This window comes from Populus euphratica, unplaced genomic scaffold (genome assembly GCF_000495115.2).
Source record: "Populus euphratica unplaced genomic scaffold, PopEup_1.0 scaffold438.1, whole genome shotgun sequence".
Lineage (NCBI taxonomy): Eukaryota > Viridiplantae > Streptophyta > Magnoliopsida > Malpighiales > Salicaceae > Populus > Populus euphratica.
Window position 1 is genome coordinate 12919 of NW_011500097.1, and position 10897 is coordinate 23815.

General features: G+C 32.1%; 1 protein-coding gene across 2 annotated transcripts; it reads left to right on the top strand.

Moving 5' to 3' along the window:
• The first annotated feature begins 2771 nt into the window (after positions 1–2771).
• LOC105109316 (uncharacterized) lies at positions 2772–3972 on the top strand. 2 transcript variants are annotated; one of them, XM_011003973.1, is made up of 2 exons: positions 2772–3393; positions 3642–3972. In XM_011003973.1, exons 1-2 carry the CDS (start codon positions 2938–2940, stop codon positions 3660–3662), a joined length of 477 nt encoding a protein of 158 aa, XP_011002275.1. In that variant the 5' UTR covers positions 2772–2937; the 3' UTR covers positions 3663–3972. The 2 variants fall into 2 exon arrangements, with proteins under 2 accessions (XP_011002275.1, XP_011002272.1); XM_011003970.1 differs by having other exon boundaries at positions 2773–3483.
• Positions 3973–10897: the final 6925 nt, after the last annotated feature.

The following is a 10897-nucleotide window of genomic DNA, read 5'->3' on the forward strand; positions in this document are numbered from 1 at the left end:
TTAAATTTTAATGCTCATTTACTACAACTCTATTTAATAAAGTTGTTGACTTAATTATCAAAAAGTCCCGAAGATCCCTAAAAATGGACTGTTTTGCAGGAAATCTAGTTCTCGTCACCAATGGATATGAACACGTGATCACAATCATCCAAATGTAGCAAAAATAACTTTCCTAATATTTTGAATTTTAAAACATTATCACAAAAAATAAGTAATTAAGCTGAAATTATGTGAACATTGTGTTAGGATTATTGCATGCCACCATCATGATCTTTAGATTTACCAATGAAATTTTTTGTCGATATATATACTCACGGTCTATCGGCACGAGTTTTAATGGCAAGCTCATGAATAAATCTGCCAAAAAAATTTTTATTAGTGATTTGTGGTCTGTCGATGAGTCTATTGATAATAATTTTATAGATAAACGAAGTAATATATAAATATATAAATAAATTGACCCATAAGCACTTTTATGATGAAACTAAGAAAATATTGACCTATTAGAAAATCTTATTGAGATATAAATATTTATGTTACCACCTTGATTGTATAAGTTAAGCAAATATTTTTTCAGCAAAGTAAAGGACTTAGACAACGCAAGTCAAACCTCTCAATTTAAAAAAGAAAATAGCTTTTTTTAAAATAATTTAAGAAAATTGGAAGTTAAAAGAGAGGACGAGTGACAAGAAATGTGGTTGATACGTGAATAATAATTAGATAAAATTAATTGATTAATATTATAAATAAATGGTGCATCTATAATTTTATCATCGTCAGAACATATCAAATAACTATATAAATAATTTAAAGCTGTTGATCTTTGTCTTAATAGTAGGGTCATCTATCCGAAGAATAACTTGCTCAAGTATTGGTAAATGGGTAATCGAAATGGTAGTAGAAATTATTAACATTTTAATTCTCTACTTAATTATAGTTTGAAGTTAATCCTTCCAAATTAGAAAAGAACACTTGAACTGATCTTTGAATACTACCAAGCAGCTTGGATGACGGGAAATCGATTTGGTTGGTTCAGAATTTTTCTTCCTATTCAATATTGCTAAGTCAAATTGATGTGTTGGCAGCGTTTTTGCAACTCTCTCGTCCCCATCATCGTGACTTCAAAGTTTGGCAATAAACTTGTTGAAATACACATTTAATTAATTAATCTTATCGTATTGTTCATGTGCCAACGCCGTTTTTTTATCACTTATTTCTTCTTGAAATTAAACTGTCAATTTTTTCTTAAAAAGAAAACAAAAACAGGGTAGCAACGAGTTTTATAACTGAAGTATCAACTGAGAAATCGCTCTGATACATGAGAGATAAATTCACGTATGAAGCCGAAGAACATAGGGAGGTGTACGTGCAGAACATGTTTTGGTCGGAATAAACCCCAGTTTCTTCACCCGAAACGAATTATAATGATGCCATGGCGATATAACTACATAATCCGAAAGGGATGGATTCCTAAGCCCGATCCATAGAGGTGATAGAAGAGACAATTACGAGGAAAAGTAGAAAGGATCATGAATTTCCTGTGACAAATCTTGGTGTCAGCCATGGTATGATCTCTGCAGGATCATGCATGACTCTATGAACATGTGGGTTTCTCATGCACGAGTCTTGTGTGTGTTGTCGTCTCCGATTTGATTCTCAGTACACAGCACAGACTTTTGCAATTGTAAGGTCTCTGCACTGCCACCTTCACGTGCACATCCACGAGCACACATCAAGCGGTTGCTCTCTCTCAGGACCTCACCTCACCAGCCTTGCTAGCACCTTCCCTAATTTGACACTTTTCTTACACGCTTATTGTTCTTGTTAGATATCCCAGTCATCTTGTAGTATCACCCATGGTTACTGTACTTGATCCTGGTTCTACCCGATGTAAGGCCTGGTCAAGGTTAAGTGTGTTGACCAAGGCAGATCATTTAAAAAAAAAAAAAACTATATCATTTAATCAACTGGGTTTTTTACTAGGTTTTGTCCGGTTTGCATGCTCGACCAAGTTAATTTCAAGTTGAGTTCTTTTTACTGTGGCCAATGCTAGGAAATGGGATAGTCAGGTCTCAAGTTAATCTGCCGAGTCAAATCGGGTTTAATAAAGATAGCATCAATATTTAAAACAATTTTTTTCTCAATTAAATTCTCTCATTGATTTAATTTATTGAAGGAGCTGGTTTTAAAATTTAAAATAAAAAATAAGAGAAAAAATATACTTTAACTATAAAGTGGTTTGTCTCTTAAGGTTTTTCTATAGTGATATTAATTTTAATTGATCGATAAAAAAAAATTGAAAATTAAATCATTAAATTTGTTTGAACTCCTTCCTTCGACATTCTGTGTTTCTCCTGTCACTAAAAGTTCAAATGTCAAGAAAGGGTTATTGCTTTTATGAAGAAGAAAAATGTGAGAAATAATTAGAAGTTCCTAAAGATTGAATAAACCAGAATGAACCTGATCTGACAAGGTTCTGTTTTATTTTAATAGCATATTATAAAAACCCCAAAAACTCTGTGGGCTGTAATAAGATGGGAATTGAGATAATTAATGTATTCTAGAGTATATGGACGTAGTATATAAGTATTTTGTACTTGGCTAGCTGCAGGAAGGCAAAGGCAAATCAGTGTCAGTTGCTGGATGGTTTATTTCATTGACCCTTGTAATTCTATATTTGTGATTCTATGAATATCCGAAAGACAGCCTTATCGACCCTTAATTAATTACCAAAAATCCTTTTTTTTTTTTAATCAAGTCAATTGCCCGACTTCTCTTCTATTTAAGCCTCCGTTTATTCCCTGCAAAAAACAACGGACACGTTAATTTCATCTGAACCTGGCTAGCTGCATGCTACAAGCCCCCTTCTCTCTTCTCCTAGCCTTCTTTCTTGCTTTATTAATTGTAACTTCGTAGTGTGTTTGTGTGTGTGTAGCCATGGAAGGCACAGTAAGGCCACGCTCATGTAACCCTCGTTCATCATCTTCTTCCAAGCTAGGTATGCACAGAGAGTCACATGTAATATCACAGATGATCAAGCCCAAAGTTCGCATAATTCACGTATTTGCACCAAAAGTTATAAAGACTGATGTTGCAAATTTTAGAGAGCTTGTTCAAAGACTCACTGGTCAACCTTGTGGAAGTGAAGGCATGATCAAGAAGAAAGCAAGAAGCAGTGCTCCAGGCAAGAGAAAGAAGACCGGTTCCTCAATATGTGAGTCAAGCAAGAAAGCGATGCAGCAGCTGCCAGAGCTAGGATTGCCTAGTTTGATGAGAGGAGAGAAACTGATCAGGGTGGAGGTGGAAGCAAATGAAATGTTGGGGGGGCAGAATTGTTCGAGTAGCTTTAATCCCCTTGATGGGTATGGAGATTTGAAAGGTTTTGTACTTGATGAGAGTAACAACTTTTCTTTGACAACACCTAATTCACAATCTTCTCAAGAAATGGATGGTTATGAAGACACGCACCTTTCTTGGCAAAAGGTGGATTAGTTTAGTTTGAGGGCAATTATCCAAAAAACAGTTCAGTTTGAGGGCATGCCCGGTTTTATTTTGTGTTTCTTTCTTCTGTCAGTCAATGACTCTCTCTTGCCAGAAAAGTTGAGATGAAATTAGATATTGTTTCTTTGATGGGTTTGCAGGTATGGATGGCGCCTGATTGATTTCGTCATATATGGTATGGGGCTTGCATGGACTTCCTCGATCTTCTTTCATGGTTTCTCCAGGTTTCTGTTTCACGGGGCTTACTTAGCGAAACAGCTCTACGGAGGATTGACTTCAAGAACTGGGTTCATTGGGGGTTTCTTTTCTTCTTCTTCTTCTGGCTTATATGCCTTTGAATTATTGACTTTATGATCTGATCTCGACCATGTACGCATTGAAACGTATATATATTTTGCTGATCTTTTATATTGCATGCATTGCACGGAGCAACTGGACTTAATTAAATGGAATTGCATGCTTGCTTTGTCATTTTTGCTGATGACTATTCTCCATTAATTTTTCATTTTTTCCTTGAGTTTGAAAAACTGGGAAGGCTTTGAGGAAAACTGGAAATGCTTTGAGGCGATAGCTACAACCCTGTTTTTTATTTGCTTCTTCCTGGACTTGGAATCACATGCTTGCTTTGGCATTTTTGCCTAAGTTTTTGCTCCCAGTTTGATGTGAAGTGGAGAGGCGTTCAGGGAGGCTCCCTAAAACCCTATCCTCTCTTCTCCTCCTCCTTGTTTTACTGTATTATCATATGAATTAAAATGCTGACTGTTGGATAACCGAGAGTTCAGTCTATAATGTTGGGTGATCATGGTTGGCCTTGCTGATAAGACAACAATATTCATATTAGAAATCAAGATTCATCTGGTGTCATTTCGCTTATTGCTTAAGCTTGTTTATCAACAGAGTTCTATCCATTCTTGCTCGAAATATATATCTTGAACCATTCGATCAATTTTACAGTGAAAAATAAACGCAGGCACCATGGATTCCGTAGAAAAAGTTTATCCTATAACTTTCAATTTTAATCCTTTTGAGTTTTACAAACTCTAGAGAAAATCCAAAGTTTCAGACAAGACACAAAGTCAACACCTGCCTCTGTCAACTTCCTTAATAAATAAATCTTGAAAGCAGCAGCTAATTGAACACCTTCCATGTTTCCTCAATAAAATATCTAGCCGCCCCAAATTGCAAGAGATTACGGTGATGTGTGCTACTTTGTGAAATCTTATGCTACACTCAATATGATTTACTTCCGTTCGTTTTATAGTATTATCATACATGGACAATCATAGACCATAAAATTCAGGAGAAATGTCTATTTATTCTGACAAGCTCACGCCCACCTCCTCTCTGAACTCATAATCTAATTAGCTCGATATGTTGTTTCTCTTTCGTGTTTGTTTAGAAATGGCATCATGCTGTTTTTAACTGACTTTCATTAATCCGAAATGTATTAAAATAACCAAAGAAAACAATGTGAAAGAAGAACATTAGAAGGAAACTGCTCCAAGCTAGCTATGCTGAGAACATTGATCTCATAGCGTCCATTGACTTGAGATTTCCATGAGAAGATGGGAAACCGGAGATCCCTACAATATTTGACCAGCAATAATGCCATATCTTTCAGGATGCTAGATTATCATCCTTTACACACATATAATTCACATTACACTACGAGGAGGACCAGTTGTTTGTTCATACAAATGCAAAGAAGCAGGTAAATTAGAAAGAAAAAAATTGATGATGATAATGATAATGTTAAAACAATCTAAATTAACACAAAAATTAATAATAAAAAAAAAGCACAAACATATATAACAGAGAAGAAGGCAAGGGTTTTCTTTTAACCTAAATATAAAGATATTATATATAAGTTAAACTAAAAATATTATTTTACCCTTAAAAATAAAATAAAAATATATTTCTTAACATCTTCCCTTAAATTCATGATGCAGCAATTACAAGCATTAAGAGTTTATCAACAAGAAAACGACAACGAGAAATGAAATGGGAATTAGTAAAGAAATCTGCAATATGCAAAGAAGAAGAAACAAAATGCAAAGTAGTGGTGTCGTGCTTGAGATGATGATGAGTAAGATGACAATCAATTTTAATGTGTTTACCTATTTGTGAGCAATATTAATAGAACTTTGATTGTTACAACATATAAGAGTAGAATGAGAAAGGAAAACTCTCATATCTACAAGTAACTAATATAACCAAACAATATATTTGGTAGTATATGTTATTACACAATATCCTACTTCAGTTTAAGATTGAGAAATAATATATTGTTTATTTCTCTTTCAAGAAATAAGAGAATTATATAAAAAGATACAGAAACCAGTAACAAACTTGTAATATGCGGATCCCTGTCATGACCAATATCAAAATATGCAAGCAGCTTTAAGAAAGAGGTGCATAGAATTAAAAGACTTTAAAAAACTATACCCAGAAGATATCGTAAATTACTAAGAACAGCTACTTAGTGAACAATAATATAAAAAGCAATAAACTAACTAACAATATCAACAGCATATACAATATCTAAATGAGTAATAGTGAGATATATTAAGGTACCAATAATAGTACGATATAAAGTAGAATTTGTCAATGGTAAACTATTAAAAGAAGAATACATTGACTTACTTTAATGGGAGTGTTTATAATCTTTTTATCAGTAAATCTAGCCTGCTCATGAATATTTATAACACATCTCAACTGAGAAAAAAGGTAACCTATGGGTGAGTAAGCTACCTCAATACCTAGAAAATATTAAAAATAACTCAAATTCTTCATTTTAAACTATTTAATCCACTCTATCTTCAAAACTGAAATACTATCAATATAATTATAAGTAATAATTATATCATCAACATATAAAGACAGAATGATAAGACCTGCATTAGTGCACTTAATAAAAAAATAAAATCATGATTACTAGAAATAAATTCAAGAGACGAGATCACAACAAAGAATTTCTCAAACCAAGAATGATTAGTACTTAAAAGTGCATTTTTATCATGGTTTTATATCATCATTTTGCACTTGAAGTATCAATAACTCCTTAACTAAAGCATGTTTTATAATAATATATCTAATAATATAAGATACCTTTAATTTGTGATAAATGTTCATTTTAAATGCAGGCCTATCACATAAATGAAAGGATTGATTGATGACTTTAAGAACTTAAATTGCAAGGATAAAGAGATGGCCAAACTTAGAAAAGAGATGTCGGTGCAATCCAAACCGGAATACTGTTTGGTAATTGGGTCATATCTGGAGTTATATATCTCAGATTTAGGTCCAATTTATATGGATGGAAAGGTAAGACATAGGCCTACAACTTTCATATGGAGCCCAAGATCTAAAAAGGCCATTTTCAAGTCCAAATTGTAGCAACAACAAAGAAGCTCGAATCTGTCTTCCAGCCCGAGTACTGTTCAGTATTTTGGCCATATCTGGAGTTCTAGAAGACCAAATGAGCTGACATTTTTACACAAGAAAGCTGAGACAATTGCCTACAACTTTCATGTTTTCAACTGGCTCTAATTTTGACGTTATCAATGATGTTTTGGGCAGACAAGAGAAGATAAGAATTGTCACCAAGTCAAAAGTTGGCCACCCACTTATGAATTAGTCATCAAATCAATAGTTCCCAATTTTGGCCTATAAAAGGAGGCATTTGCCATGCATTTAGGCATCTTGGTTTCCAGATCAAGATCATGCTCTTCCTTTTTCTCTTTGTATTTTTTTGTAATGTTTATGCTTTGCTTTCATTAATATCAAGTTTATGCCTTTCATTTCCTTTCCTTTGCTTAGTTAACTTTTATCTTATTTATGTTCTTATTTTATTTATTTATTTTTCTTTATTTCATTATGTCTAGCTAAATTTATTATGTCAAGGTGAAAAGGTTACACTAATAGTGTAAGAATAAGTATAGTGTAAACTTAATATGGACTTTAATGTTTAATACTAACATGTTTTGTATTTGTTATCTTGTTCACTCTTTAATACTTTGCTTGTTAAATGACTAATCTTGATTTATGTTGTATAACACTTGGTACAACAAATGCTTGGCACTTTCATAGTTCATACTGTATGGTATAACCGACACCTGAGCTATGAAAGGAACTTGATTTGTTGTTAACATAAGTTATAATCATGAATGCTTGACGAGATTTACAAGTACTAGCATTAATCGAATAAGATGACTAATGTAATCATGTTAACAATCTATAATCTGATTGGAACCTCCTTTGTGTGTGGTTTCCAATTGAATAATAAGAGTTTATACTATACTTGTTTGACATACCATTAGTGAAACCTCTAACCTTGACATTTGTTATTATTATTGTTTAGTCCTTACATTAATTTTCCATCTCCAAGTTCTCATCATCTTCTTCTTCTTCTCTTTCTTTAGTATTATTATTATTGTTGTTGTTGTTGTTGTTGTTGTTGTTGTTGTTGTTATTGTTATTGTCATTGTTGTTATTATTGTTATTACTATTATTATTGTTATTGTTGTTGTTATTATTGTTGTTGTACTATTGTCATTTATAATTTGTACAATTAACCTCCTTGTGGTTCGACCCCGGTCTTACCGGGTTATTTATTACTTCGACACTCCTGCACTTGGGAGAAGACATCAATCTTTTCATCGTGCCAAAGAACAAAGTGCTTGTTTAATACCATATAATGCTTTCTCGAGCTTACAAACATATCCAAAATCTTTTTTTCAATAAGAGAATGGAAAGTAGTTATTTTTGCAATAAGAGAAAATGTCTCCTTATAATTTATACCATATTGTTAAAAGTATCCTTTTACAACCAACCTAGTTTTGTATCACTCAATAGACCCATCAAAATTAGTCTTAATTTTATACACCTAATAATAACCAACAACACTCTTACCAGAATGTAGAAGAAACAAATCCCAAGTACATATCATATACAAAGCAAAAAGTTTCTCATTCATATCTTGCTGCCAAAGAGGATCAAGAATTGTCTCTTTATAAGAAGAGGGATTAGAAGACAATGAATAAAAATTAAAAAGAAAGTATATGATGAAGAATAACAGGAATAAGCAAAATTTAGTAGCTTTATGGACTTACAAATATGTATGGATTGACGTAAAGTTGGATCCATAATCTCAAACGAAGCTTAAGGGATTGTGGATGAGAATGGAGCTTCAAATATGTTGGAGAGTAAACTATCAATACTTGTAGAATGATGAGTACAAATTAGTCGAACATGGGTAGAGGGATCTGAAGTACTAGGAACTTGAGATGATAAACTATCAGAATCCTCAGAAAAAAAATCTATACGAATAAGATCAAATCTAGTCAAGCTATAAGTAATTGATGAAATATATATATATATATATATATATATATATATATATAAGGTATATGCTTAAGAAATATAGCATGGCGATACACATAAAGTTTCTGAGTTATTAGGTCAAAACAATAATACCTCTTTTTACCTTTACCATAACCAAGAATGACACAAATAAAAGATCAAGAGAATGACTTACTATGTTCTAATAAGGACAAAGAACAAAACAAGTATAACCAAAAACTCTAAAGGAGGGGTATACCAATATAACTTTTTAAAATAAGAAAACTTAAAATATAAGAAGATAAAATTGTATTAATCAAACTTACAGTAATAGGAATAGCTTCTTTTCAAAACTCACTAGGAACAGAAGTAGATAACAAGAGAGAATAAGCAATTTCAATAATGTGCCTATGTTTTCTTTTAGCAACTCCATTTTGCTTAAGAGTATTTATACATGAAGGTTGGTGAATGGTTTCATCTAAAGCAAACAACTCATAAAATTTATCAGAGGTGTATTTCACACCCAAATCACACCTAAAGTATTTGATAACAATAAAATGTTGACTTTTTACAAGTGCTCGAAATGTTGTGTATATCTCAAAAAATTCAGAACGAGTATGTTTCATTAAATAAACCAATAATAATGAATATGTTCATCAATAAAAAAACATAATATTGAAATGTATTTTTAATGGCAACAAGAGAAGATCCCTCATACATAAAAATAAATCAAGTCAAATTAGAAAAAAAAAAACAAAAATACTTCAATTAAAAAGTAAAGCAAAGAAATTTGCTAGTTTATATCCACTATAATTAGAAATATCATAAGTTTGTAAATTTTTTAAAAGCTCCTATTGATGCCAAATATATTAAACAGGAAGATAAAATACGACTTAGATAAGAACCTCATAAATAAAAACTAGAAGATGAAGGACTCAAACGAAAATAAGACAAATCAATAGTAATAGTAACAGCAACAACAGTTAGCACTTTTAACTCATCCAAAATATATAGTTTATTCTCCCTACGGTATATTCTAATAAATTTCTGACATTACAAATCATGTATACAACAACAACAACAAAAAAATAACTAAATAATCACCAGAATCACAAAATTGACCAATAAAAGCAAGATTAAATATAAGTTTCAAAATAAGATAAACATTAGAAAAAGATAGTAAGGTGTGATAACAGAACCAATAATTGTTAAGGGCATGAAAGTGTCATCAACAGTCATAACAAAAATAGAAGGCGAAGGAGACACATGAATAAAAGATAAAGAATTTGGAAATATATGATATGAAACACCAGAATCCAAGACTCATTCAGAATATAACATGCCTGAGGAACTATAAGGCAATTGAACTATTGAAGAAGAAATGTACATTGCTTGTGGTTGTAAGGAGAAAAAATTCTGAAATTGATCAGCTAGAGTACTAACATCGGTGATGGAGCCTGATGAAACTACTACTGCAGTATTGTGGTGTGGTGATTTAAAACCCTAAAGTGGTTTATGAGCATTGGATTATGACTGATTGTCAACCTTTCAAACTTGTTTCTGTTGTCTCAACTTGGAACACTAATTCTTCCAATGACCTTTCTGTTTACAAAAACTTCACTCGTTGAAGGCAACCCTTATATAAGGCTTATTCGGATAATTAGAGAATGGCTTAAAAGATACTTCTAGTATAGAAGGATTCAAAACAGAAATAATTCTCTTCTTAGAATAAGATTGATGACGTATTTTTTCAGTCAATAACTCACTAACAACAGAGTTGATAGAAGACAGTAGAGAACGATGTAGCATTGAACATTTAAGTCTTTCAAAATCATTACGAAGTACTGTTAAAAACTATATCAATCATTACTACTCTCTACGATCAATATTGGTATCACATACCTTTAATTCTATCGATTTTATAAGAGTTCATTGATCCTAAAAATCTGTCATAACAGAATAAAACTCCTGAGTACTCGTATTCTTTTAGTGAAGAGCTCATATGTCATTCTCTAATTGATACTGCTTTGCAAAATTTGATTGCATGAATAACCTT